The sequence below is a fragment of the Lepus europaeus genome, chromosome 7 (genome assembly GCF_033115175.1).
Source record: "Lepus europaeus isolate LE1 chromosome 7, mLepTim1.pri, whole genome shotgun sequence".
NCBI classification, from domain to species: domain Eukaryota; kingdom Metazoa; phylum Chordata; class Mammalia; order Lagomorpha; family Leporidae; genus Lepus; species Lepus europaeus.
This window is the reverse complement of record NC_084833.1, coordinates 102,600,365-102,625,276: the sequence shown is the minus strand read 5'-3', so window position 1 is coordinate 102,625,276 and position 24,912 is coordinate 102,600,365. Positions and strand designations below refer to the sequence as shown.

The 24,912-nt window shown below is 51.3% G+C and overlaps 1 protein-coding gene across 3 annotated transcripts in view; it reads right to left on the bottom strand.

The window, feature by feature from the left end:
* The window catches only part of ZBTB16 (zinc finger and BTB domain containing 16), a 189,171-nt gene that overhangs the window by 50,215 nt on the left and 114,044 nt on the right, over window positions 1-24,912 (bottom strand). For all 3 annotated transcript variants that reach the window (XM_062197041.1, XM_062197040.1, XM_062197042.1), the window contains one exon: window positions 11,580-11,666. In XM_062197041.1, the coding sequence (XP_062053025.1) occupies window positions 11,580-11,666 (87 nt within the window). The remainder of the gene's footprint in view (window positions 1-11,579; window positions 11,667-24,912) is intronic.

Below are 24,912 nucleotides of genomic sequence, written 5' to 3'. Positions count from 1 at the left end.
TGCTCCCAGAAGCTCGCCTATGGGGAGCCACCCCCAACTCCAGCTGATGTGATGATACGGTCCTAGCAACCTCTCAAACCCATCTACTGGATACTCACAGCCTTGTCTTTCTGCAAGTCCTACTCCCTAGAAAGAATGGGACTCAAGGTGGTATTTTTCTTGTTTAGAAGCCTTTGATTTTTAAAAATTATGTAAGTGGTATGTGCTTATAACTAATAACTATTATTCAAAAGTAGATAAAGCAGAAAGTATATTGCCCTTTAATCCCATGTCTAAAGATAATCGCTGTTAACAGGTACGGAGCCTTGCAGAACCATACAGGATGGCTTCCGTATATTATATTAAGTGGGGCCACCCCATATAACCTGTTTTCTCTTGCTCACCACACAGAACATCCTGGCCGTCTTTCCATGACAGCAACCATAATTAATAGATTCCTCACCCTTGGACATTTGGGTCCTTCTCAAAGCTTTGTCATTACGATAGTAAGCAAGAAGCATGCCGAAGGGAAGTTTCAAAACTGGTCTTCGGCACATCAGGGCCAAAGTTAAGGATGAAACTCTGAGGGTTTCTGAGCATCTGTCACACTGTGCTAGGAGTCAGCCTATAGCACAGAGGTCAGTGGCTAAGAAAGGGACCCCAGGGCTGAACAGGGAGCAGCCCTCTACAGCGCACCTGTCTTTAACTTAGAGACACCTGTGACGAGACACCCAGAGTGTGGGCTCAGCGCTCTCATCTCCTGCTAACTCGGGAGAGGTTGTCCCTGCCGCTGCCGCCTCCTCCCCTGCCCCACCTCCATCCCCCCTTGGGTACCTCTACTTACCCTGCCTCTGTTTTGAATCTCTAAAATAATGTGACAAGTTAATGACGGTACAATTATCTAAATGTTTAACAGACATGTTATCTAAGTGAGTCGGATTGAGATTCCATCCCGCTGACAATAAACATCAATGGTAGAGCAGAAAGCGATAGGCAAATTATAGCAAACCCTGCAATTTCAATGCTATTAAATTTGGAGGAATAACAGCCTTGAGGCCTGTAAACTCTGAATAAAATAGGCCCTTGTGTTTGTCCAACTATTAAATCAAAATGCTACCAACATCCTAGAAAAACAAGGCGATTTATGGCTTTTCAAGTTTCACTTACACATTGGTTTTTATTAACTCCTTTCTGTCATCGGGCAGTGGTGTGACACCAGGAAGAAGAGGGAGAAGCTGGAGGAGAAAGACTAAAGCAGCAACAGGGGCAGAGAGGAATCGAGGAGGAGAAAGTGGGGGCCCCACACGCGCAAGGAGAGGCGACCCGAGCAGGACGAGGCATGTGCTGGGAACAGCAATCCGAACCCCATCCCTGCCACTGGATGAGTTGTTTTGTTTGTTTATTTATTTATTTATGTATCTATTTCTTTGTTCGAGAGGCAGAGAGAGAACACGAGCACTCTCATCACCTGGTTCACTCCCTTGAACGCCCAAAAGAGCCTGGGAAGTCAAAGCTGGCAGCCAGGAACTCCATCCAGGTCTCCCACATGGGTAGCAGGAACCCAATCACCTGAGCCATCCGCCACTGCCTCCCAGGGTCCGTTTCAGCAGGAGGCTGGAATCAGGAGCAGAGCCAGGACTCAAACCCAGACACCCAAAATGAGACACAGGCATCTTAACCTACATCTTAACCACTAGGCCAAATGTCCACCCCAAGTGAGTCACTACTGAAACCTCTTGGAGCAGTACCACATTGAAGCCCAGCAGTCAGTGGAGTTGGGGCGGCTCCATTGGATGCTACCCCAAAAGCAACGGTGCCAGGCTCAGACCAAAGTCCAAATATTCGTCCTCAAAGATCAGACTCTCTCCTTCCCCTCCAAATCCTCGTGCAGTTTTTAGAAGGCAAACGAGCCTCATCTCTGACCCACTGCTCAGACACGGCATTTACTGGAAACCTGGTTATGGAACAAGCTTCTAGATGAAGTGGAGGGAATACCTGTGTCCAGGTGAGGGGCAGAGACCACAGACCTCCACGAGGAACAAGCAGCTGCAGTCCGTGCTGCCCAATGTTTGGGCACTGAGCAGAGCGCAGGATCTTCAAAAAGTCTGTAGGAAGTGTGCACTGTGCAAAACTATCCACGGCTTCAAAAACATGCATCAAAATAAACACCTTTTAATTCTACTTATTCCAATTTTCCGTGAACTTTCTAAAATACTCTCACTTTATTGGGTCCTGACAAAAACCATCAGTGGTTAATCACCATTTACAGATGTGAAAACTAAGGCTGAGAAAAAATGGAGACCATCGAAACAAGACCAGAAACTCAGGCTGGGCTTAGAAACACAGAATCCCCCAAACGGCGATTTTCCTTGCTCAATTCCCACATCTGATATTTGACAGAGGCAGAGAAACAAAGCAATTTGTCCCATGTCATAAAGCAAGTCCCTAGGAGAGCAGCAAAGACCCTAGTTCTCCTTTCTCCCAATTCGTTACTCCTTCCGAACATCACACGGTGCCCCTACCCCAACAGCAATGTTCATCAGAATTGCTACGACTATGGGAGTACATTAAGGGTGGAGACCACGCGTGTCCCACCCACCCCTGCATCCCCCCTCAGCGCCCACCATGTCTAGTCTAAGCAGATGCCCAGGATACCTGCTGGGTGAATGCAGCTCAACCCAGTTCCAACCCAAAGCTACCATGGATCAATTCTCTGTCTCCAACTCCCCCAGCAGCCAACCACCACCAATTCCCTCAAAACACTGTCCAGAGTGACAATACATTACATAAAAAGCTACGAGGGTGTAAGCACACAGGGGCCATTTAGGGCAGTAAAACTACCTTGGACAATATTACAATGGTGGACACACGCCTTATCCACCTGTCTACACCCACAGAACACACAGCAGCAGGAGCAAACCCTGATATAAACCATGGTCCATGGGTGATAATGCCATGTCCATCTAGATTCAATGTTGATGTGGGAGAGGATGCACGCGGTGAGGAATCCATGGGAACTCTATACATTCCCCTCAATTCTGCAACAAACCTAAAACTGCTCTAAAAATAGAACCCATACATATATACACACCAGTCCTAGGGGCCCTCAGGGGAGTCCTGGGAGCCACAAGGGTGAACAGTGGGGAAGCAGGCTAGCTTGTCTGGCTAGCAGGTGACAGCTGGGTTGTCACTCCTTACTCCACCACAGCAAACAGCTCCACCACAGCCGCCAGCCCTGTGCTTGGAAAATAAAACTCTATATTAGGCATCCAACATGCCTTTATAGTAACAGCGTGAAATTAGGCCAAGAGTAAATCTAGGCTGGGCACTGACTGTACGGCAGCAGCACATGACCTACCCTCCCCAAGCGCCTGTGACGATCCGCGGCCGTTCTTGAACTTGAGCTTTCGCGTGTTACATTCCTTGGCACACGGTGTGAAATGCTATACAAATCCCCTCTGATATTTATAAAAGTCAAGTGCTATTATGTTTTCAACCTGCGTGGAGTATGCATGGCCACCTGATGCTTCCATGTCCTGTCCTTCCCGGTACCCTCCCCCTGGGCCAGCCGTCTGAGGCTGGCTCTCTTTCTTTTCTTTTCCACGCAAGGTTTTAGGTGGCTTCAGTTATTTCTCATCATCTGCACCTCTGCCTTCCCCCACCTCCACTGGGGCCGGGCACTGAGAGGCTGTCGGTAAGGGGAAGAAGCGGAGACAGAACAGTCGCTGGCCGTCCCCGTGCCAGAGCCAGGGCAGGCGAGGGCCAAGGCCAGCAGCTGCCCTGCGGGAAGTCATGCCGCTGCACACCCTTTCAAAGTCGTCTGCCCCGGCCTGCTCCTCCTGCCACTGCACAAAGGCCTCCAAACAAGGACTCCACTTTCTACCCTGAAGTTCAGAGCCACAGACAGTCCCTGAGGCTTCTCCTCTAAGCATCACAAACTCCGGGAGTGAGGGAGAGGCCAGTCTGAGCAGGCAGCAAGATCAAGGTTGGAGACGAGATGCAGTTCTGAACCTCCACGGGGATGATCCCACAGCTGCAGTGCACGCATGCACGCCCCCTAGCCTCCTTCACACTGAAAGGGAAAGAACCCTTCTGGCAAGGCAGTCTCCAGTGCCCACTTGTTGCTGGAAGGGAAGACAGCAGGTGCGCTGGCTGCCTCTGGACTCAAGACCCTCTTGTAGGCAACATGGAGTGGGTGGGAACCAGTACCTGAAATATCTCCATCTGCTCCAGTGACTTCAGCTGTGACACACGAATGGGGAAACTAAGTCAACTTTTTCTAGGCCAGTGACAGAAAGCCCTCATTTTATGGTCTGAGTGGAAAGTACCTTGGGCCGAACGTCAGAACTTGCGGGCATCAACCGACTCCCATTTCTCAGTCTGGGCGGTTGTCCCCGGCCCTGCACAGGAGATCTGGTGGGGAGAGGAGACAGCATTCCCACAGGCAGATGCTCTAGCTCTGCCCTGGACTGATCTGCCTTAACCTTTCTGGGTCTCAGTTTTCTCCAGCAAAGACCAGGGGGACATGTCTGTGTTTTAGGGCTTTTCTGAAGACTTAAAATCCCAACGGGAAAGCACTCTGTCCCCAAAGCAAGTTCAACCTACTTACTCACTTCCTTCATAGCGCTGTAACCTTCTAGAAGACAGGGACTAGGTTTTGTGTACCATTATATATTGGGTCCACAAATTTCTTGGCACATTGCAGGTATGTAAAAACTTGGGAAGGAAGGAAGGAATGGTGGGACAAACCAGCTCCATGGGCTACTCTCTTGGACTGCAAACTGGAGTCATCAACCTGCCTACCTGCCGTGCCATAGCAGGTTAGGGCCTGGGGGAGACAGCGACTCTAGTTCCACCTAGTACCCTGGGCCTGAGGCAGCTGTCCTCGAGCTTCTAAAACCAGGGATGACCTTGGCCATCTTTCGCCTGCCTCTTTTCCTTGAGGAAGAAAAGGTGAGATGAGATAGAAGGCCCTTCTTTGAAAAAGGCAGGGGGTCTACAATACTGAGGTTCCTGGCAATAGCAAACAGGGGCCAGCACCCTCCCAGGAAACCCAACGTTTCTCAGCCCTCAAGAGCAGGCACCACTAAGGTCTACTCTGAGATGTGTCAAGGCCTGCAGCTGGTGCTCCTAGAGGCTGGTGCACCTGCCTACTCCTGACCCCAGTTCAGCAGCCTGTCTGGCCTCTGGGGCCACTTCACCTATGAAGCTATTAGCAGGGGGTGGCTCCCCTGGGCAGCTTTGGGCATTCCCAGCCCCAGGGCCTTGTGGTCTATGACAGTGGTTCCATGAGACTGTTCAAAGCAGGGAACTTCACCCTGCTCTCACTTCCCTCAACTGCGCTTGGAGGGCCCCAGTGGTTATGAGCTCAGTGGGTACACTGGCAATGTCCTACTGGCCAGACACATGGTTGAGGGCCCCACCTTCACCTTGAAAAGGCAGCTGCATGTGGTTTATGTTCTTCCATTACCCTCACCATGGACAGGGTCCTCCCCTTCCCGCCCACCCCAGGGGGAACCACTGTTCTCCAAACCTCTGATGAAGACCACAATGAGGCAGTGACAGTGGTCACCACCCTTTCCCGAGCACCTGCTCCATGCCAGGCCTATATGCCGAGTGCTTGACATGGACTCAAAATAAATCCTCACCACACCCCTTCTCTGATAGATGCCATTACTGTACTGACATTCCAAGCAGGACACCAAGGCTTACGGAAGTAGAGCAATTTGCCCAAGATCATAAAACTTGTAAGTGGTGAGGCTGGAATTTTAAACTAGACAGCTTGATACCAGATTCCAAGTTCTGGTTCACCGTGCATGAATACCCTGAACTTTACACTCTGACTTCAGGCTCCTTGAGGCCCTTCTTCTTGGCAGACTGCATGACAAACCTGAACTACCCCACTCCCCTGCCTGCAGACAGCTCCGTTTTCCCCAAGCAATCATTTCCCACCTACCTCTCCTGCTTCCTGCCCGTCAGTCTCTATGGCCTGGCCCCAAGTGCAGCTCACAGGTAGGTGGCTGCTCTGAGTGCTCTTATCCCCAGGACCAGCTGAAGATGATCCCAGCCCGCAGTCAAGGCATCTGCCCTGCCCTCTAATTAACACCACCCTACCCTGCCTGTTGCCCCCAGGCCTGTTCAAGTCCCAAATGGGGATGTACAGTGGCCTGAACAACATTATGATTTGTAAAACCCACTCCTAATTAGTTTGACTTTGAATAAAGAGGGTAATTATTTTTAAATTTATTAACTGCTGCCTGGCCAGAGAAGTTTCCAGATCAAATGACATGGAGAAGCTATTTCTGTTCAGTGATGCAGCAATTTATATTACTGATCGGTCATTAGAACCCCTGGCACAAAACCACTTGTGTTTCCTGAGCCAGGACAGCGTCCGTGTGTCAAATTTCAAACCCAGGGTATAAATTAAGCCATTAATGGTATTTATCAGTTTATCTGGACTGAAAGAACTACTTACTAATTTAAGAGCTTCCCGATATAGAAGCCAGGAGGTACACTCGGCGCGCCTGGGAGCGTGCACGTGCGTGTATGTGTGCTTTCTCACTTTTATTTTACTGAACAGTGTAAAAACAATCCTGACGTGTAAATGAGGCACCGGCACCTCGGCAGCCGTCTCGCTGCTCATTCCTCACCGCTCTGCAACCCAAACATTTTGGAAGCAGCCGTGTTTTTGCAATATGTATTTGTCATAATATAAAAGGTGTAAAATGATCTCTGTTTATCTCCTCAAAGTCTTTGCTGTACCAAAACAGAAAATGGAAATGTGACAACAAAGTCTGAGCCCAGCCCGATCGTGAGTGTGGCCTTCCCAAGCACCAGCTTGAGCCCATCAAGGTCTTGGAGGGTGGGGGGCAGCAAGCAAGGAGGACTCACACATGCACCAGGACAGAAATCCCGCAGGTATGCAACACACACACACACGAAAGGAAAGTGAGGCTGAGTGAGGTCAAAGGGCGAGATATAATGATGGCATTTGCTCATGACACTGGAATCGGTAATACTTTCTTCCACACTCATTTTCAGTATCAAGAATGCCTGTGGGACACCATACCACCATTCCACACAATGCTGCAGGTCAGCTCTATTAAATCTTAGGCATGGGATTCAGAGTCAGTTTGATTCAGGGAAACCGTATCCAACATTGAGAGGAGGACACAGCAATCAAGGTGTCAGAACTTCTTTATTAAATCAGTTGTGGAGCTCCGTAAGAGCACTGCCCAGGTCAGACCGGTGGGCTAAATGACTCCCTTAACTGCTTAGCCCAACAGCTAGACATGGTGCAGGGAGCTATGGAGTAGCAGGAAGGGCACCAAAGTTGAACTTGTGTCAAGTTCCAGCTCTCTATTTAGTAGTAGGTAGCTTCTAGGCTTCCATTTTCCCATCTATAAATGGGTATAATAAAGAAAGTGTTCATCTATCTTATTAAGCGCTTATCTTAAATATCCTATAAATAATTGCTTAACAGTAGACGATGGCACAGGTGCTTGGACCCCTACATCCACGTGGGAGACCAGGATGAAGCTCCTGGCTTCTGGCTTCAGGCTGACCAAGCCAGTCATTGTGGTCTTTGGGGATTTGGGGAGTGAACCAGCAGATGGAAGACATCTCTCTCTCTCCCCCTCTCTCTGTAACTCTGCCTTTCAAATAAATAAATAAATCTTTTTAAAAAGAAAGAAAATAAATAAATGCTTAACATCAAAAATACCGAGTGATATTAGCATGATTTTTACTCTTTGTAGTGCTCTCTCCCAACCCTATCAGCTCTCCAATGACATCCCACAACCCACTTGGTTTTTCCCACTCCATGAGCACAAGTGCTGCTTTGCATTCTCTGTAGTCCAGCCTCTCTCTTCCTCCTGGGTCCCCTTTTCCTGGAACAGGGATGGCAAATAGGTTTCCTTCCACCTGGGGCCACAGGAAGCAGTGCAGAGAGTGACAGAGGAGCTCTCCCCTGTGTGAGGAGGGATCCTGGGTGTCGCCTCTTTTTCAACCCTATACAGGGGGCAAAGCTGCTATAGGCTCTGCCCTTAGTACCCAGCACAATGCCTGCCCCACACTAGGCAGTGGCTAATGCTCCCCAGCGCTGGGGGAGCTTGCCCTGGTTCATGCTTGGACTGAAGGGGAAGCAGTGTCAAAGCCTACTCCTTGCTCTCTTGCTCCTAATCCCACTCCTCCCCCCTTTAAGAGCTCAGTTTACTCAACCTTTATTGGGCAAGACACGTGTGCAGTATTGAAAGTCAGCCACGTTTTCCCTCTATCCACACAGGTGTGCCAGGCAGCTGACCTCCCTCTGGTGGACTCTCCCTTGTGCAGCATGGAAGCCCCAAACCACAAGGACTCTGGGTCAAAGATGAGTTCTTGCACCAGCCTCAGGTTGCTCACTTTTTTCAAGAACAGAGAATACGCCTGCAGTGGTCACCACCTTATTCCCAGCATGTGCTGGGTCCATAAGTGGTGCTCAGTACGGGTCTGGAGTCCACGTAGTTGTAACCTGCCCAGGTACTCACCACTTGGAGGCTCGGTTTTTCCCCTGCTCCTGGATGAGAGAGCGGCTTGCTCCACGCTTCCACAGTTTAATCCGGATGGATGGCATGAAGCTTCCTGGCAAAGCTGGCTCACAGCTCAGTCTCCCCAACTCCCCAAGTGAGAATTTCAGAGTGGGATTCTCAGGTACAAGTGGTCTCACAGTAAGAAAGTGGCTGGCACCCTGGGAGACCTGGTGCGCCCCTGGCTTTCATGACAATCAGAGCTTCAGTCCTGAACATCATAAGGTCAGACAGAGGAGTGAAGAAGCCATTGTGCACCCAGCCAGTTGAGCCTCCAGACGATGGCAACCTCAGCCACCATGTGACTGCAACCCAGAAGACAGACTTCAAGTGAAAACCGTCCTGCAGAGCCCAGTCAGCCCGCTGGACTGTCAGAGCTAAGGGCACTTTGCTGCTTTAAGCTACCATTGGAGTTCAGACAGTCCCTGGGGTCAGTGCTTAACACAGGAGCCACAGTAATCTTTGATACACACAAATCATGTTTCTCCCACTCAAAACCCTCTAGCAGGCTTTTTTGTCATGCTTCTCTATAAATGTGTGTGTACATAGATAAACCACTATGCATGTATATTATATCTCAGCAAAGCTATGTCTGTATGAAGTGGTACATGTGATGCCAGTGACACGGCACATGGCAAAGCTCATTTATAGACAAATACACCCACGCACCTAACTGACAGATACTACACACACCATTCAATATGTAACATATGCTTTTAAAGTTACAGTTTAGTGGGGCCGGCGCCGCGGCTCACTAGGCTAATCCTCCGCCTTGCGGCGCCGGCACACCAGGTTCTAGTCCAGGTCGGGGCACCAATCCTGTCCCGGTTGCCCCTCTTCCAGCCAGCTCTCTGCTGTGGCCAGGGAGTGCAGTGGAGGATGGCCCAAGTGCTTGGGCCCTGCACCCCATGGGAGACCAGGAGAAGCACCTGGTTCTTGCCGTCAGATCAGCGTGGTGCGCCGGCCGCAGCGCGCCTACCGCGGCGGCCATTGGAGGGTGAACCAACGGCAAAAGGAAGACCTTTCTCTCTGTCTCTCTCTCACTGTCCACTCTGCCTGTCAAAAATTAAAAAAAAAAAAAAGTTACAGTTTAGTGGATTATAGTATATTTGGAGTTGTGCCACCATTACTACAATCAATTGTTAAGTATCTTCATCACTCCAAAAAGAAATTTTGTCTCCATCATCAGTCGCTCCCCATCCACCCCTCTACTCCTCTAGCCTCTGGCATCTACTAATTTACTTTGCATCTCTCTGGGTTTGCCTACTGAGGATGTTTTACTTGGATGGGATCATAAAGTGTGTGATCTTTCCTGCTTGGCTTCTCTCACTGGGCAGGTGCGTGCTCACCCATCCCTACTGTAGCATGAGATAGTGTCCACTCCTCTCAATGGTCAAATCCTATTCCACTATATGGACACGCCACATTTGCTTAATCCATTTATCAGTTGATAGACATTGGGTTGTTCCTATTTTCAGCTATTATGAATAAAACTACTATGAACAGTCATGACCAAGTTTTTGTGAGGACATATGTCTTCCTATCTCTGAGGCATACATACACCTAAGAGGAACTGCTCTATCATATGGTAATTCTATGCTCAACACTTTAAGGACCTGTTTTCAGAGGGGCTCCACCATCTGCCCTCCTCTCCCACCACTCGCACTCACTGCCTGATCTCTGACCACACTGCCCTTCATGCTGTCCGGTTCAGCCCAGCCTCGGAGCTGCTACAAGCCACCTGTTCCCTTTGCTTATCCTTTCTCACTGCCTCACTTTAGGGCCCTGCTCAGAAAATCACCTTCTCAGACAGGCCTTCTTCCCTGACCATCTTTCCAAAACACCTCTGTTCTCTCTCTCATCCTCTACCTCTTATCCTGCATTGTTCTTCCTAGTAGCACTTATTATAGCCTGATGTTACAGCATAGTTATTGGCTGACGCTGGCTCTCAACTTTCAGTTCCATGAGGGCCAGGAATGTTGCCGGTCTCATATACTGCCCTATCTTCAATGCCCGCCGAGTGCTGGGCACCAGGTAGGAACTCAATAAATATTTATTAAACACAGCTACTACTTTTTGCTGAGTGCTAACTGTAAGCCAAGCATTTTTTAAAGTGCCTCAAATAAAATATTTCATCTCCACAACAACCCTATGCTATGAGGTAGACACTATTATTATTCCATTTTTACTAAGAAACTCAAAAGAGTTTAAGTAATTTATGCATGGTTCCACAAACAGGAAGTGGTAGTCGAAATTAAACCCAGGCTGTCTAAGCCCTGAACTATGAGGCTCCACCCCACCCATCCCTACTGCAGACTGTGGCTTTCCCTCCTTTGAGCTCCAGTCTCCTTGTCTATGACGGGGAAACAGTGACTGAAGGAACTGACCAAGCGGGATCACGCACAGTACTGAGGACAGTGGCTGGCACACCCTGGGCACTCGGCAAGTGGGAGCTGGCACGATGATGGCACCAGTTACAACGATGCGAAGATGCTGATGCTGTGAAATCAATGCTGGTGCATCCAATCGAGCTCCATCATCATTAGCAAACGTGCTTAGAAAACATGCTTGTGTACGTACTGATTTCCTGCAGACAATGGCTCAAATCTTGCAGAGGGAAAACCAGCCCACTGTGGCCACACGAGAGTTTCAGAATTTTTTATCCGATGAATAATGAGAGGTTCCTTAACTGTTCCCCAAGGTTTAGCTCACTTCACAGATGGGCTAAGGCCTCAACAAAGGCATACTAGGTGCCTCCATGAAGAAGAGAGTTCGGGGGTCTGTTACAGACCCCGGTCTCAGCCTAGATCCCAGGAGCTCTTCTTACAGAGCAAGGTCCATACTTGCCAATCCCTGCCCCGCCAGCCTTGCACACGAGAGTAGCTGCTACTGGCAGAAACCCAGCCCCACTCACAGCTCCTCCAGAAAATGACTGGCTACCCCGTTTTCTACAAGGAGACTGCCCCTGAGATACTTCGTACCCATGTGCTCTCAGCCTGTAGGAAACCTGCAGAACGGGAAGCAAAGGGAACTCACCGGTGTGGGTCTGCCTGTGCGTCTCCAGGGCATCCTCCTTGGAAAACTGGGCTCCGCACTGATCGCAGACAAAGGCTTTGGCACCCGCTGAAAGGAAGGAGAGGCCATTAGCATGAGGGCGATACTCCAGTAGCACGAGGCGGGTCCTGGCCACCATCACACACGTGGATAGGAAAGAGGGCTGGTCAATTGTGAAAACCCACAGTGGGGAGTGATGTGTGGCCCCGGCAGCTGGCCCAGGCCCCCATCCAAGAAGTAACCACCCACCTAATTTACTCTCTGCCCTTGTCCAGGGGTCACCCAGAGAGAAGGGACACAATCAGAACACCCAAGATGGACAGGGAAGGTAGGACACCCCAGGAAGAAGGGGGATTCTGAAGGGCCAGCTCCAGGTAAGGACAGAAAGGAGTAAATGCCCCCATGACGGGGAACTGGCGCCCTGCTGCCTACATCATGCCTTTGGGGGAGGCGGGAATTGCTAATACACCTCTGCTTGGATGTCCCCAGAACTTCTGACGTGGCAGATCCATCAATTCCCCAACTGCCCCACACACACACACACCTGACCCTTTAAACCTTGAGTGCCTTGAGTTCAAGCCCAGCCCCTGCCTCACTTCACCGCCTCTCTGTGTGCTCAGCTCAGCACTCCTGTCTTTCACACCCCACTGCTGTTCCTACTTCTTCTCCCCTTTCCTTGTCACTAGGCCTCTGCACCTCCCACCCATCCTCTGCCTCTGACACTCTCCCCTCTGCCCCTGGCCGGAGCTTCTGCTCACTGCTGAGGCATCAGCTGTAAGACCTGTGCCCGCCACGCCTGGGTGAGGCGACCCTTCCTGATGTCCCATTGCACCCTGTATGGCCCAGATCACAGCCCTGGCCATGCTCTACTCTAAACACCTGTGGGCCCGACCCTCTCTGCAACCTTACTCAGGGACTGTGTCACCTTGTGCACAGCTGTCTGTCTGACACACTGGGAATCTGTTACCAAACACACCCTGTGGATAAACAAAACCAACTCGGTGCACCTCCATGTAATAAAACTTCTTAGAACCACAATCTGCAAGGCTCAACGTGACAGCACCACCAGGGCAAGACCAAACAGTGCTTTCTACCACTGGCTAATAGTCTTCAAGGCTCTAACACGGCATCTAATCCCAGGGTCACCTGTCACAAGCCTTAGTGTTTTTCCTCCCAGTGTCTTCTCGAGGGAGCTCTTCTACTGCATTTGGAGAATGGCCGCCCCACCCAGGCCTTTGCGGTGTTATGTCTTGCCTGCAGCACGCTAAGACTCTAGGGGTTTCCACACCACCAGCCACCCTGGGATGCACCCACCAACTGCGGGCTCCTTGAGGGCAAATTTTCACACGTCCTCATTCAAGAAGATGCAATGGCTCACACCGAGTATGAAGTCTCTACCTGGCTACAAGACCTCCTACAACCCGCGTCAGGGAGCCGTCGAGCTCCACAGATGGGCCATCCCCCCTCGCCCTCTCCGAATGGGGCTCGACCCTGCAGGAATCTCCCCGCTCTTCCACCTATTCCAAATCCATGCAGTTTCTAGGGCCAGAGTGTGTGGACACTGCTCCCCAGACTCTCACTGCTCCACCCTTTCCCATCTGCACTGTACCTGTTCCTTTCAACCTGTCTCAGCACCACCCCCCTCCCCATTTTTTACTGTGCCTGTGTGTTTTCTGTATCAGAGCCTCCAAAGAGCCAGAACTACTTCTTACACCAAGAAGCAGTCCTTAGTAGTTTTCAAACCACTGCAGATTTCCCCAGGCTTTACCATAAACCAGGCACGATGCTACGTGCTTAACGTGTACCATAACCTAACAACAACCACTGAAAGTACACTCCACTGCTACACCCACTTAGCACATGGCTACACTCAAACCAGAGAGGTTAAGGACTCTGCCCAGTGTCACACAGAGGGTAGCAGTGGAGCTGGGCTCAAACCCAGGCAGCCTGGCTTCAGAGCCCTCACTCTGGTTCCCTCTGCCCTCCAGACCCCTTACATGTGCAAAGATGCATGCAGCAAAGGGTAGAGGCCCTGCTCCCTCTTCTTGGCTCAAACAGGAAAGAAAAGGAAACCCAATTTACCATTTTATACATCAGGGCTTTGTACAAAATTGGATTTGGAAAAATGGTTCCACTACTTACAAGTCTGAAAACCTGTGTCTTGGAATATTAGCAGACACTTAAGGAATATAACTCACGAGGCGCACTGTATAAGCACAGACTTTTTTTTTTTTTTTTTTTTTTGACAGGCAGAGTGGATAGTGAGAGAGAGACAGAGAGAAAGATCTTCCCTTTTGCCATTGGTTCACCCTCCAATGGCCACTGCGGCCGGTGCATCTCGCTGACCCGAAGCCAGGAGCCAGGTGCCTCTCCTGGTCTCCCATGTGGGTGCAGGGCCCAAGCACTTGGGCCATCCTCCACTGCACTCCCGGGCCATAGCAGAGAGCTGGCCTGGAAGAGGGGCAACCAGGACAGAATCCGGTGCCCCAACCGGGACTAGAACCCGGTTTGCCGGCGCCGCAAGGCGGAGGATTAGCCTGTTAAGCCACGGCACCGGCCAATAAGCACAGACTTAAACAGCGATGGAGCAGGCGATCCGGCCAGTGGAGAGCATGAGAATCCTCCCGCAGGTCTGGAACGTGAGGTCCTACGAGGACGCGGACTGTGTCCATCGCATCAATGCCCAATTCCTAATGACGAGCAGGATGTTTCTAAATAAGAGCTCAACAAATAAGAGTTGTCTGAGTGAATAAATGAGTGATCAAGTACCCCGAGGAAGACACGAAATTGCTCTTCCTGAAGAGCATTAAAAATAAATATTGTCATTCGTCTTAGGTGGCTAGCATTGGATTTCACCTGGTGGCAGGGAGAATCCCGTGATGACCTCTGGGTGTCCCTCCAAGCTGCAGGCCACCCTTGGCCAAGCACCTGGTGCGTGGCTCACAGAGCTTTGAAGAAGGAGCCAAGACAATTCCTACCGTGGATGACGTTGAGCCAGCCACACTGCATTTGCAGAGGTAGCTATTGGGAGCACGTTCATCTCCAAGTGCAGAGCGGGTCAGGGTAGGGAAGCAGGGGCTGGAGGCAGCTGCGCTTCCCTCCAATTAGAAACGACCCCCCCCCCCCAGTCCCAAATCATTAGGTACCAATGATTTTCCGTGGATCTGCAAGGGATCTGATTTTCATTGTATTTCTTTCTTCGCTTGGCCATTCTCACGGCTCCCTATAGAAGGGGTGGGGGGCAAGGAGGGGAGCGTAGGCTGGGAAGGGACGGGCGCCCATGGGCTCAGCCTTGGGCCGCAGCCCTGCGACCCAGCAAGATGCCTGACGATATGAGGGCTTCAAAGGGCGGCGAGGTGGAGGGCTTCTCGGAAAACTGCCACCCATGCCCCTGCAGCAGCTTCTCTCTTTAATGACTGCGAGGCAGAGAGAGAGGAAGGAGGGTGGGTAGGAAATAAAGGGCCGGATGTGCGCCAGCAGACAAGTTCAGATGAAGATGCGCACACGGTGTAGTCCAGGGTGCTGGCTGGGCCCACGCCTGACCACATCTGGTCCCCTTCAAAGCCCGTCCCACTCCACCCACACGTGCTGAAGTCATGGAATCAGGTTGAGTGTGTGAAAGTGCCCTGTCCTCATCACACAGAGAGACTACAGCTGCTCCCACTGCCAGCCCCGATACTCCTCCTGCCCCCATCCACGGAGACTATGACCTCCCCCCGCCCCCACGCCAGCTCTCCAGGGTGAGCCAAGCAGCAAAGACAGGGACTTCTACAGCTACAGGAGCCTAGCAGAGAGAACCAGACGGAATTCTCTCTCCCAAGCAGGCTGGTGCCTTTAAATTGTCTCCGTAATGGCTGGCTCAGAGGCAGAAATATTTGGCAGCCCTGAAATTAAAAGTGATAAATTTCCTCGCCAAGCTTTGATCGATAATAGAGGCCTCATCTGTTAATCAATAAGACAGTCTCTGCCTGTTTACTGTGCATATGTTGTTCGCTGCTGCCTTCAGGATGATGTCAGGTTTGCATTCAAAGCAACTCGAGTGTGTATAAACCACATGGCTATTCCCAAAATGCATTACGGTGACATCATGCAGCCGCTCATACATTTATAAAGCATCAATGGCGGGGTGGCAGGGGAGGGGAGGAGGTCATGCCAGCTGAGCACGACAGGTGCACGCCGACCTAGGAGGGGCGTTTACTCCACAGCATTTCCTGGGGCTCATCCTGGAGAGGGGAGAACTCTGGGGATGCAACTCTGAGATGGCCAGGACCCCCTCGCACCCTTCCTGCCCATAGGGGCTGGTGCTGGGAGGTGCACTGAGCACAAAAGGGAGATCACAGAAAGCAAACCAAAGCGATGGAATTCTGCCCTCATGGAGCTTGCAGTCCAGAGCAGATGGCTGGCTTTTTTTTTTTTTTTTTTTTTTTTTTTTTTTTAAAGCAAGCAAATAGAAGGTAGGCCTGGTAGTGATAAGTGATCAAGAGAGAAAGGAAGAGGGACAGAGGATGGCATAGGCTACCATTTCACATGAGCGGCTGGGGAAGACCTCTCCACAGAGCTGACGTCAGAATGGAGAAGTGAAGGCAGCAAGAAGCTCTCTGAGGATGTCCACTCCAGGCAAAGCAGAACAAGGAGGCCAGCAGGATGGACGGAGTCGGGGAGGGGCCAGCGGGAGACAGTGGCAGGGCAAGGGATCGACAGCAGGGAAACACATTTTTTTATTAAGATTTATTATTTGAAAGGCAGAGCTGCGGTGGGGGGAGATCTTCCATCCACTGGTTCACTCCTCAAGTGGCTACAACAGCCGGGGCTTAGCCAGCCCAGAGCCAGGAGCTTCTTGTAGGTTTCCCACTCAGGTGGCAGGGGCCCAAGGACTTGGGCCATCTTCTACTGCCTTCCCAGGGCATTAGCAGACAGGACTTGAACCGCTGCCCATATGGGAATCTGGCATCACAGGCAACAACTACCTGCTATACCACAATGCCAGCCCCTAGGGAGAGAAATTAAATAGCAGTAGGAGCACAGCTGGAAGATAAAGTGAGCTAGCCTCATGCCATCATCTCTAGGAATCACAGATCCCAGTGAACCCAGGAAGAGAACAGCCAATCCAGAGCCAAGCCAGAGCCAAGCCAGAGCCAAGCCAGGGAGAACAGTGTTTCAGAATTGACTCAGCTGCTCACTGATGTGGACATCACATCGGTCATCACGCCTCAATGAGCCTGTTTCCAATCTGTAAAATGGGCTTGAGCCTATCTGTCTGCCTCACAGAGGCTGCTCTGAGGACCACAGGAGGCAGGGATGTTAATGAATACCAAACTCCTTGCTAATCACAAAGTACTCTGCAGACATGAGACTCATATCACTGATGCTACGTGTGCCTCCGGAGGCAGTGGTACAAGGTTAAGAGCCCTGGGTTCGAATCCAACAGAGCGGAGGTCAAATCCCAGTGAGTGAGACACCAGCCAGGACCCTCGGAGAGTCACCTAACTTCTATGAGTCTGTCTGCAAAATGGAAACAGCAAGAGGACATTCCTCAGAGGCTTGACACAAGGTAGGTAAAGTGCTGGGCCCTGCACGTGGCCAGCACGTGTGCAGAACCTGTAAAGTAGTGGTTACCATCACCACCAGTCACAACTCTTTCAAGAAAGAACTCCCTCCGTGCAATTAGAGTAGGATTGATTTTGCTGAAATTCAATGGACAGTTATGTGGGAGTCATTTATCTTGTACAAAGTGAGTCTCACATCTGTAAAGACATATTTCACCACACCACACATGCACACACCCTTGTCCCTCTAATTTGAGGTGAGTGATTGTTTTGTGGAGTGGAGCAGAAACATCTGTCATCAGCCCAGTATATCCGTATCAGTGGCTATTCACCAACCTGTCTTCTGAATTCCCCCCAGCCGCCCCCACCACGAGCCCCAGTAGCCCATCAACCACCCAGTGTTCCTGGCTCTGTCCGTCTTCTCCAGCCGACTGTAGCGCCAAAACAGCAGGTGAGCAGCGGCCCTGGCTCTGCCACACCCCTGGCGCCTGGCCCAATGTGCATCTCAAGCCCACTGAACACTTGTTAAGCAGAACCCAGCCAGGTTCTTTGTGCTGAAGTGGCCTGGGAAGGGGGTGATGACCATGGAGGGCACTGCCAAGCTGTCCCCTAGGGGGTGGCAGAGTCCTTGTGCTACAAACTCTGGGCTCTCTACTGCCTCTCTTTGAAACATTCAAGGACACAGCCTCTGGCTGGAGCTCAGGCCAGTCTCAGGGAGAAGAAAGCCAAGGTTAGGAAGGGGGCTGTCTCTGCCTCTACAGCAGGACCTCCAGCCTGGCCGGCCACACACTCACCATGGCAGCAAGCAAACAGCTCCACCCGGCCACACATCCAGTGGCCTTCCTGTCCCCAGGCAGACCCCGCAAGGCTAGAGAGCACCCCGGACTGGCGGGCCGTGATCTGCTGGGAGACTCCTTCATCCCTATCCCAGGCACTGAGCTCATCTGAGAGTCGTGTTCCCAGCTGTTAAAGAGACAGGCAGAGGAGCCGGTGCTGTGGTGTGGAATGGCAAGCCTCCGGCTACAGTGTCAGCATCCCATACAGGCACCGGTTCAAGTCCCGGCTGCTCCATTTCCAATCTGGCTCCCTGCTAATGTAACCTGGGAAGCAGTGGAAGATGGCCCAAGTGCTTGGGCCCTTGCACCCATGTGGGCGACCTGGAAGAAGCTCCTGGCTCCAATCAGCCCAGCCCCGGCCTTTGCAGTCATTCAGGGAGTGAACCAACAGACAGAAGATAGCTCTCCCTTTCAAATAAATGAAATAAACTTTGGGGGGGGGGGGTGCGCAGATAGGCAGACATCCTGTGCCTGCCAGTCCCCCAGGGCCCTACAGATGAGGGTTCAAGGATGCTCGAGGGATGGCTGACAGTCGGGGTTTTCCTGACTCCTAGTTTGTTCTCACCTCCCCCTAACTTCCTGACTCTTCCAGGAGGTTAGACAGGGGCTAAAGGAAGATGGTTGAGAGCAGGTTATGATTTGGTGACAAGACAACACGGACACCATAAATCCACTGGAGGCTGGGCTGGGCTGAGCCTGCCAGCCCCGGGGCAGCGCTCACTCTGTGCTAAAGCTCACCCCTGACTTGTGTGCAGGAATCAAAGGAGGGAGCAGACAGGAAAGCACACACACAGAAAGCTTTCTCTAAATGCCAGGATCCCAGCGACAACAGAGCTGAAATGCAGCAGAGGCTGGTGACAGCGCCCCTCAGCTACCCCCCCACACACCCCCCAGCCTCAGCTACCTCCACCACACACACACACACACACACACACACCCCAGCCTCAGCTACCCCCACCACACACCCCCCCCAGCCACCACCTCTGGACTCTCCCCTTGCCCTAACCAGAAACAGGGTCGGAGGATCCTGCACATTGAGGAAGGGGTCAATGATGCTGAAGGCATCTGAGGAGTGGGCTCTCCCAGGATACCAGGCAGAAGCCAATGAGAGACAGACAGAAGCCCCCGAAGCCCTCCCTCTCCCAAGCCTCTCCCCGCCTCGTGCTACGATAATAAGGAAAACAGAGAGGGGAAAGGAAGCACTGAAAAAACACGCCGCGTTTGCCAGCATCCAATGTGGAGTGGTGTGTCCTTTTTTTTTTTTTTAATTCCTTGAGATTTTAAAATAAACATCTTGACTGTTCTGATGAGATATGCATGCCTGCTTACATAAGGAAGTACAGAGTGTACCCAACAGCAGACCCAAAAAAAGCCCAAGCTGTCAGAACAATGAGTACAGACGCAGAGCACTTTACAGCAGGCCACAGTGTACAGTTTTATTTACAGTACCTCTTATCAGACGGAGAACAGTACACTGGCTGCCCATTCCAAAGGCCAGCACTGCGTGTTCTTTCCCTCCAGGGGATCTGTGCCCTGGGGAGGAGCTGCAGGCACGGCACGCTTGCTCCCCAGCTCTTGCACGCTTGCTCGCTCGCAACCTCCTTCTCCTTTATCAACAGCGTGAAAGCCCCAGCACCGGGGTTTCTTTCAGAAGCAAAAGGGGAAGCAGGTGGGCCATGCCGGCTGCATGGAAAACCACCAGCCCTATCAGTCGGCCCAGGTTGTAGCTGCGGTGGACGATGCCGTGGGGGCAGGCCTTGGAGCCCAGCAGCACCGGGAAGGGAGCACGTCCCAAAGGGGGCAGGGCCCCAAATCAGAGGTACGGTCGAGAAAACCAGCCGCCCGGAAGGCCTCCTGGACTAAGCAATAGAGAGAGGGGAGACGCCTGGGGTTGACGGTGGCTGGTTTTCAGATCTCTGGAAGTCAGCCTCTCACCGGTGACCTGGGCAACGGCTGACATCTTGTGTTTGGCTTCACAGCCCTTTTGGAGGAGACAAGTCCTTGGAAGACACCAAGGGGAAGTGCTGAAGCACCTGCTTGCCTACCCAATAAACAGCAGGCTCCATCGTGCTCAGGCTTGCACTGGGGTCCTGAGCGCCCACTCTCACCAAGAGAACACAAGTCCACCTCCTCAGCCAAGGAGGCTTGCAAAGCTCCCTCCTTACCACTTTGAGTGCCACCAGGTAATCCACAGGCTGAGCCACAGACACGGCCAGTACTCGCAAACACCCGCGCGCAGCAGAGCAGCTGGGGCCGTGCCTGCTGCAATCAAACAAACTCAGAGGCAAGCCCAGTTCCACCATTTCCAGGGGCCACCTAGGCCAGCAAAGTATCTTTTCTGGGTTTGTTTTGTCGGAGCTCAGGTTATTTACATTACAAAGTTGGGTGAGTGATGACTCAATGAAATACTAAGAGGGTACTTCAAAACAACTCAACAATGAAATAGAATTAGAAACTTATTTTGGTGCTAACAAGGTGAAATCCATGCATCAGAGAGGTCTCCAAACTTTGCATATTACAGGAAAACTATCCATGGATTTCAAAAAATTTTTGCACCCAAACAAGATGTTCCCATGAACTTTTGAAGTCCCCTCTGATAGGTAAGTCTGGCATACAGTAACGGTCTCACCACCATCTCATCATGACAGCTATTATTTTATCCCCAGCGTCACTGTATGAGACACACATAAACATCAAATGCATGCAATAGATATATCACAACATTGAAAATATCCTTACCACTCCTGCTCAGACAAAGCAAAAAAGAAGGGAAAGAGATGTGCCCTGTGACCAAGCCTCCATTCAGCAGGCTTCCTCTCACAGCAGAAGACAAAGGCAGAAGGTACTAACCACCATGCACCCCAAACCAACAATGTACAAGCAAAGTCAGGGTCGGGTCACTCTTCCTGGAAGAAGATCAAGAAAACAACAAGCATCACCCCCAACTCGGCTCCCACCATTGTTCACAGCCACATTCTCATGGCATTGTTTCTTCCCTCTGCCCACGCAGAAGGTAACCAAGGAGCGCAAACTGATGTAAGGTAAATCATTTTAAATACAACACAAGCAGGATGGTGTATTTATTACAACTAAAAGCCACACAAGTCTTCCTGAAGTCTAAGAGACCTGAGCTGGAGGCTCACCTGAGCACCGTCTCTAATCTCTTTCTTCTGGCAACTTCCATTGGTACAAAGACACAAAAAATCTTATGGTGGGAACATCAGCCCTGTTGTGGTGGTCCACATGGAGACTTCCTTCCAGACACGCTGCGCCCACTGAGAGATTGTGAGGTTAATGGCCAGACCCTTTCAACTAAGCTAGTGTGGCCAGACATGGCTTTGGGGTTCTTCCTCTGATCGGTGAAATTGGTGGTCTTGGCATCAACTTTGTAACCTCGCTTCCCTCCTTAAAATGGGGTTTAACCCTCACACAGTAGTTCAGACGAGGACCTATATGAAGCAAGTACCTGGCACGTAGGAGGTGCTCGAGTCACAACCCTTGTGATTACAGGATAATCTCACTTCACCAAGCCGATGAGCTCCAGAAGGCCAGCCCCTGGCTAGAGTCCCCAGGAACTCCAGTTGGTGACACTCCCACCTGGGAAGGCCTAATGGCAGTGAGTGAATGGCTGGGTAGGGGAGAGCCTCCACTCTCCAGCACTCTTGAATGCAGAATATTCTGCCCCTTGGGAAGCGGGGCAGGGCCCCCTCTAGAGGAAGCAGGTGGGCCAGCGGTGCAAGGAAGGTTCTGTTGCCCACAGCAACAAAGAGAGATGGACTCAGGGTCCCAGCTGCCTGTTTTTACTGCCTAAGCAGCGTGACCTCTTCTCTGTCAACAAGTTTTAAATGGAGACACCTCCAAGGGGAAGAACAGATGAACAGGTGTTGTATGAGAAGAAACTGGAAGCATGTGGCTAAGAAAGGGGGATGTGCTCAAACAGGGAGCTCGAATGCTTGTGGCCCTTGGTGTTGGAGGGGCAGGTGCTGGCTGGACCAAGCTGGGACTGGATTCCTCGGTGCAGCCAGGGGGATCCACGTCCAGGGGAATTCTTTGCTCTAGCAGGTGGGTGAAATGGAACAGAGAGTCCAGACTCGGGAGAATCATTAGCCAGAGTGAGGCGGAGAGCCTATAAGGCTGTGCCAGGGGCTGGCCCCTGAGTTGCAGGGACACCTGGGCTTGTTTTGTTTAAGAAAGACAGCGACACAGCGGTGGCATGTGTATGAAGCTAGGTGAAAAGGCCTGGGGCTTTCGGCCACGATTGATGGGATGGCCCCTGGACTCCTAGACCCCAAAGTCGCCTTCTTCCCTGATCCCCTCCTGGGGACTCGCAGGTGAGTGGCTCAGAATAAAAAGCATTCCTGCCAGCACCAAGGCAGCCCACAGCTCTGTTTACCACCTGAGCTTCTGACCTCCTCCTCCCCGCCTCGGCTGTACCGTGGTCCTTCTGAAGCGACCTCAAAGTGCTGTGTCATGGGCCTGCATCCTACATGTGAGATGGGGTTGCATGCACACATATGTAGACACACACGCACCCTTCTTCCCTGGGGAAGAACCACAGTCCTGACTGGACAAAGGAGAAATGAAAACCAGGGCTCTTCCCTTCTCCTTCCCCACAAGCCCTGTGTGCTCCTCTCTCCTACCATCTTTCTCCAATGCCACCTGCATCTGTCTTTGTGATGGATGTGTACTGGTTAATCCCACTTCAACAAACGACCAGGCAGAAAGCCCTTCCGAAGTCTTCAGATGCTCTCACAACTAGGACAGCCGCTGCCCTCCCCAAGAAGCCAGCTGGCAGGTGTGTGCATCCAGGCATCCAGTGGCTACTCCATGGGTGGCGAACACAGACCCCTGCAGATGGACACTCTTCTTCCTCTGGAGATCCTCCCGGGAAGCAATGCCCCAGCCCTCCCAGATATCCAGGCTGGGTTCAGCCTGGACAGGAGCTTCACTGCTATGTCCCCATCACAGAAGGTTTAGCAGGAAGGGCCTGGGCTTTGACGCCCATAGAACTGAGATGTTAGCTTAGCTCTCCACTAGTCACATCAAGAGCATTAGACACTCAACCTCCCTAAGCCTTGGGTTCTTCGTCTGTGAAACAGATGATGATACAGGCCTGAAGCTGCACAGCTCCAGGGGCACCACTCGCTCAGAAATGAGGCCAAGATTTGCAGGGAAATTTAAATGAGGAAATGCGCATGGAAGCACTAAGCACAGTAACCAGGACTAACAACCCCTTGCCCATCCTTCCCTTCCCGGGATCCAAGGGGTCCTGCTGGGGACGCCCCCCACTGTGAGGAGTGACAATGCTGCTGCTGCAGCTGTTAGCCAACACAGGAATACTGACCACCAGCATCCACGGCGCATGCATTATGAAGCAAGTACTGTGTAAACCACCTTACATGCAATGTACCATTTACTATTCCCAATAGCTCCAAGATTATCCTCGTTTTATAGATGTGAAAACTGAGGTTCTGAAAGCTCACTTGCCCAAGGCCTCATAGCTAGTGTCAGAGAACAAGGACTTCGGGTATAGTAAAGCATGGGAAGTTCATATCAAGGGGAGAAGAAGGCAGCACACTCAAGTCCTCAGCTCTTCTCCACGCTCTGGTTCATGCCCAGGAACCAGGAGCTCTTCCCTCTGGGTTCCAAGGCTGCCTTCATGTCAAAGCGCCTCCTTGCAGCCCTTTGCCCGTTGAAAGAACCCTCATTACCTGTCCAGCAATGTCGATCAGAGACAGTGGACTGGAGCAGCGGCAGAAGGATCCATACCGGGCTACGCTGTGGACGTCATTGCAACCTAAGGTCCTGCTTTTCTTGGCCTGTTTTGCCATCTGCAAATGGACATCATGTTCCTAAGCCCCTCTCTGTCCTCAAAAGCTAGAGCAGAATGAATTCAAAGATGTGGAAAATATGTAGACCTTTACAGAGGAAAGGGTACAACCCACCTCCAAGACTGACTTAGAACCAACCCCTGATGAGGCATACCCCCCACTGTCTGACTCCCTTCTCGGGCATTCTCTTGTGACACCTAAGCAAGCAAGACGTTCTTTCATAAAAAACAATCAATCATGTTCACCGAAAAGTAGGAAAATGGATTCTCACACTGAATGACAGTGCACTGCAAAGGCTAAAATAGACTAGGTAGTTTGTTTGGTTTTTTTTTTTTTTTTTTTTTTTTGGTTGACCTTCCATTAACCAAAAAGTCCTTTCATGGCACCTTCGCTGAGCACGCCAATGAACCAGGGCTTTGCAGAGTGGACTCCTGGTTTGCACATGCCCAACAACTTCCCCCTTACTGCCCATATGCACCCACTAAAACAGCAGGGAAATGAGACTAGCTTGGGGCTGTGTCCCTCCTGGACTCCTAGACTTGTCCGTTACTCTAAGTTCATCATTACAGATACACACACACACACACATTCTCTCTCTCTCTCTCGGTCTCTCTCCCCCCACCACGGCTTCCACTGTTTCTCCATTCTTGACTGCTGGGAAAGAGACCCCATCACCATCCTCACCCGCCACAGCACCCTCTTATCCCATCTCAGATCTGGAGCCCAGGGGACTGCCACTCTCCATCTTCCTCGGGCCCCTCAGTGGCACCTCAAGGCTGCCAGGCCCGCTGTGGCTTTCAGAAAACAGAGCATGTCTATTTTTAGCCCTTCTCAGCCTAATAATACTCCCCAACACCATTCAGCTTAATCACTTTATTGAGGACAAGAAGCGGGCTCTCCAGCCCGGGTGCTTCTGATGTTAGGAAGTAGTAAAATGTTCAAACTGGTTAAAAATGACACTCATTGGCTTGCCTTTGGTGTTTCTGAAACCTTAATTGTGGCTCAGGCCATGGATCTAAAGAAGCTTGCAGGTTTCCGAGTGTGGCTTTCTTACCCCCTGCACCATAATTGAGGTGTTACATTACAGCCACAGCACTGACAT